Here is a 4384-nt window from a genome sequence, read left to right on the forward strand (position 1 = left end):
TGTATGTATATATATATATATATATACACACGTATATATATATATATATATATATGTATATATGTAAATATGAAAGTAAGTAAATACATGAGAATTGTGTGCGAAGTATGTAAATTTTTATAGTATAAATTGCTAGTTTCATTCCTATCAGCGGATTTTCTTTCAAAGGTTTGCGCCTTTGGTTCAGAGTCCCGAGACAAAACGGCCGAAGAGCCTAGGGTTTTTTTATTTGGATGACTTGAGCAGTTCTGCTGCAAGAGACCAGAGAAAGTGATCCGAAATGAGTCGGAGCCTTGGAATTCCGGTGAAGCTTCTGCACGAGGCGGCCGGACACGTGGTGACGGTGGAGCTTAAGAGTGGTGAGCTCTACAGAGGTAGCATGATCGAGTGCGAAGACAATTGGAACTGCCAACTCGAAAACATCACGTACACAGCCAAGGTGCCTTCCATTTTCTTACTCTTCTCTTTTTCTTCTTCTCGCGCTGCGCTTTGATAGGGGTGGGGTTAGTTTACTGTTTGCTTTCTTTTTTTCTCTGCTAAGTGTATCCGCCTTTGGTTGCTGTATTAGTTTCATCTTCTCTATTTATTCCATGTTAACTCTCACTTTTTTTAATAATGCCCACTCTACGGTAGGTAGATGTTGGAGAGCTATCATTGGTACACCGAAACCTCAATGGATTGTTTTTATCCACGTTCTGAGAGTCGGGAAAGGAGAAAACCATGCATTACAAGATGAACAAATTTTTTAAAAAAAAATGCCATTAACTGTAGAATATTTGAGTTAAGGTGACAGTAATATTTTAGTTTCTTTGGTACAATTTTCCTCTCTCCATTTATTTGATTGTTCGTTCTGTCAATGTTAGTTTTTGGCTTTTATGCTTATACTCTTTACTCTCAATTTAGTGGTTCATGAAGTAGTTAATGTTGTTGGAATTTTATATGTGAAATTATTCTTGCTGCAAAAACATTTAAGATCATGCGGTTTACATCGTTCAAAATCTGCTTGTCATGTTGTTTTTCCACTGCATCTCTCATACCATTACAATCAATTAGATCCAGCTTGGAATCCCCCCCTGTAATTTTTATAGTTGAATTTGAGTAGTAATTGAGAAGTAGGTTTCTAAAGTCTGATCTTGTAGTTTTAGTCAACTCTGAAAATGCTTAGTTATCCATAAAGCAAGCCCTTTTGCTATCATTTTTACCATCTATCAATATCATGTTCCTTTATTTTATGTATCTCAACTTCTCAAGCACTGTATTTCTGTTCTGTGTCTTGCTATGCATTGTTAATGTTCTGTTTATATACAGGATGGCAAAGTGTCCCAACTTGAACATGTTTTCATCCGAGGAAGTAAAGTAAGGTAAGCTCTATTTTATATAAAATCTATAGTTTCTTCAGTTATCTTTTTATTGGTTAAATTTTAAAACTGCACAAACTTTCTGCAGATTTATGGTCATACCTGATATGCTAAAGAATGCGCCAATGTTCAAACGTTTGGATGCAAGAATCAGGGTATGCAGTCAATCCGTGTTTCCTTTCCTATTAAATTTTGTCTTTTGTTTCATTGATCTCGAGCCAGAGGAGCTCACACTGACAATTTGGATATGGTAAAGGGAAAAGGGTCTTCTCTTGGTGTTGGGCGTGGCCGTGCAGTCGCTATGCGAGCAAGAGTAAGTTTGTTTTCATAGGACTGATTTTCTTTTCTCTTCTGAATTAATACTCTTTTCCTATCGAACTTCTTACACTCTAGCATATGTAGATATGAATCATATGATATGTATTCATACACTTGCTTTATTATATATAGTTGTTTTTGCGTAATCTTTATCACCAGAAGACTTATCCCAACTATTTGTAAGCTAGCTCAATATATCGTAGAATTGCTTAAATAATAAATAGCCACATCATCTCCATCAACCTCTTTATCTCTACCACTTAGCTGCCATCACTATTACCACCATTGCCACCATCATCCTTATACCAACCCAAAAGTGTTGGTATGAAGTAAAGTTATGTATGTTCCTTTCTTTTCCGCTTGTATCTAAATTCCATGATGTAATGTGTGAAAAAGGGAAAATAAAATATGAAAACATAAAATTTTTCATATATTGTGCACAATTTTTTATATTCTATTTTTCTTGACGTTAAGAAACAGTGATTGAAAGCTTGGTGGTGGTGGTAGGGGGTTTATAGTTGGGAATTACTAGAGCTAAATTTTGCATGTGTTTAATTTAAGAAACGATCTGATAATGTAATCTTACAGACCAAAGGAAGCGTGTTGTTTTGAGTGCTACATTAAATCAATAGATGTTTTACTTGTTTACTTGAATAATGGGAATGGTATCAAACTGCGGATTGAGAGACATTAGTTTTATTTTCTTGTGGTAATTTATTTGGTTTATATTTTTCAAATTTATAAAATGTGAAATCAGTATATTAGCAGGAGGAGTAGCGAAATGGTGAGAAAGTGTCTATTAGGCAAGCAGATTATATCAGTGTTACACGATTAGAAAGGTAAAGTGGTAGACCTAATGTATTATGAATACAGATTATTTAAAGTGATTTGCATATAATAGATTTAACACATCAAGCAACACTAGCATGAATGAATGAACAAGAATAATTTAGAAGACCAAAACTAAATAATCAAGATAATGCTAATAATGATGATTATAAAGTTTGTGTTAGCACTACTATAGATTTTAAGAGGTTGAACATTGAATTTTTTGTGTGACCTTTCAATACTTCCAATATCAATGTTAAATACTAAAAGCTATAGCAATTTATAAAATAAATAATGTTGCATGTAACTTTTGGAAGGAGGCAACATATGAGGCTGGGTAGATTATAAGCTATTTTATACTAGGAGCTTAATAACGGGAATGAAATTATGAAGGCAATGGAGAAGCAAAGGAAAACAAGAAATTTTCTTTAGTAGATAGGTTATTAGTATGATTACTATTATTAAGCTTATTTCTAGAAGACTACACATGCATCTTTATGCTCCAAAAGTTGCACTAAAAAAAGGGAATTGATGGATGAATTACTTCTACGTGTATTTGGATATAAGTGATAATTTTTGGTGGTGATTTGAACATCAATGAAGTTGCTAGGAAATTGGTTGTCCAAAGGATTCATAGAATATGTTTAGGAATATTGCTGTTGAGCCCAACTTGATTCTAGAAAATATGTTTTGTTCCTTCAAGAATATTATCATAAAAATTTTATGACTTTAAAAATAGATCAATCATTAGTAATGAGATTTGGCGGAGTGAGACGCAAAGTGATTGGAGAAATGTTGTTTGGTTCCTGTATTCAAGAAAAAAATAGATGGCCAAGATTATATTATTAGTGGATGTATTAAATATCCAATGATGTTCCGGGAGAGCTTAATGGAACAAAGATTTAAAATAATTATGTTATTTTCAGAGAGTTAATTTGATTTTGGGAATTTACATACACACTACACAATTCTTATGAATTCACATATCTAATACCTATAGTTTGATATATACATTTATAACACCTTGGTGTTATAGACTTGTAAAAAGTGCAATTACTTTTAAAAATTTAGTAAAATGGTATGTTTGACATGATGTTAAATATTTGAGTGTTATGAATGTAAATATTAAATTTTAGGTGCTAGATATGTAAATACATAATAATTGTGTGGTGTTTATGTAAATGTCCCTTTGATTTTTCGCACGATAAAGTTTTATGAAAATTATTTATGTTAAGGCAATTAATTTGCATGATTTGTTGAATTTTAATGATTTTGATAAGGCATATGATTGATTATTATTGTAGTTGATGCAAGACACATTAAAGAAGATGTGTCAAACTTATAGTGAAGTATTTAATATCTATGCAATGAAATATTAACAAGTAATAGTAGTTGTGGAATGATAAAAAAAGTATGAATTTGACTCAAGGATCAACAATGAGTTTGTATTTACTTGTATCTTGCCAAGGATATTCAACGTTAGGTGTGTTGACTTGTGGCTTTTGCAGATGATATACTTCTATTATTTGAGTGATTGCTGAAATATGTGAAAAATTGTAACAATGCGAATGCCAAAAAGATAAATGTCTTAGATTTAATGAAACAAAAAGTTTAGTATATGATATGGAAAATTAGCTGGTGTGATATTAATAATTATTAGTCAAAATTATTTGAAGATAAAATAATATATAGGTATGATAAGTTTGAATTCGTAGAATACAAAATTATGGTGAAATATGTGATAATATAGCTTCTATTGCTATCCTTGGGTGGCTAGAAAAGTGCTTTAGGTATCATGCAATAAGGTGAACCATGAAGCCTAATGGTAAAGTTTTATCATATGTCAGTTAAAGGGGCTATCCATCTATATATATATATAT

General features: G+C 31.9%; 1 protein-coding gene across 1 annotated transcript in view; it reads left to right on the forward strand.

The window, feature by feature from the left end:
- The first annotated feature begins 169 nt into the window (after positions 1-169).
- The window catches only part of LOC110019176 (small nuclear ribonucleoprotein SmD3b), a 15277-nt gene continuing 11062 nt past the window's right edge, over positions 170-4384 (forward strand). Inside the window, exons 1-4 of the mRNA XM_020716755.1 lie at positions 170-439; positions 1309-1361; positions 1447-1513; positions 1615-1671. Of these exons, the coding sequence (XP_020572414.1) occupies positions 281-439; positions 1309-1361; positions 1447-1513; positions 1615-1671 (336 nt within the window). The 5' untranslated portion in view covers positions 170-280. The remainder of the gene's footprint in view (positions 440-1308; positions 1362-1446; positions 1514-1614; positions 1672-4384) is intronic.

Source organism: Phalaenopsis equestris, unplaced genomic scaffold (assembly GCF_001263595.1).
Source record: "Phalaenopsis equestris unplaced genomic scaffold, ASM126359v1 Scaffold000053, whole genome shotgun sequence".
Taxonomy (NCBI): domain Eukaryota; kingdom Viridiplantae; phylum Streptophyta; class Magnoliopsida; order Asparagales; family Orchidaceae; genus Phalaenopsis; species Phalaenopsis equestris.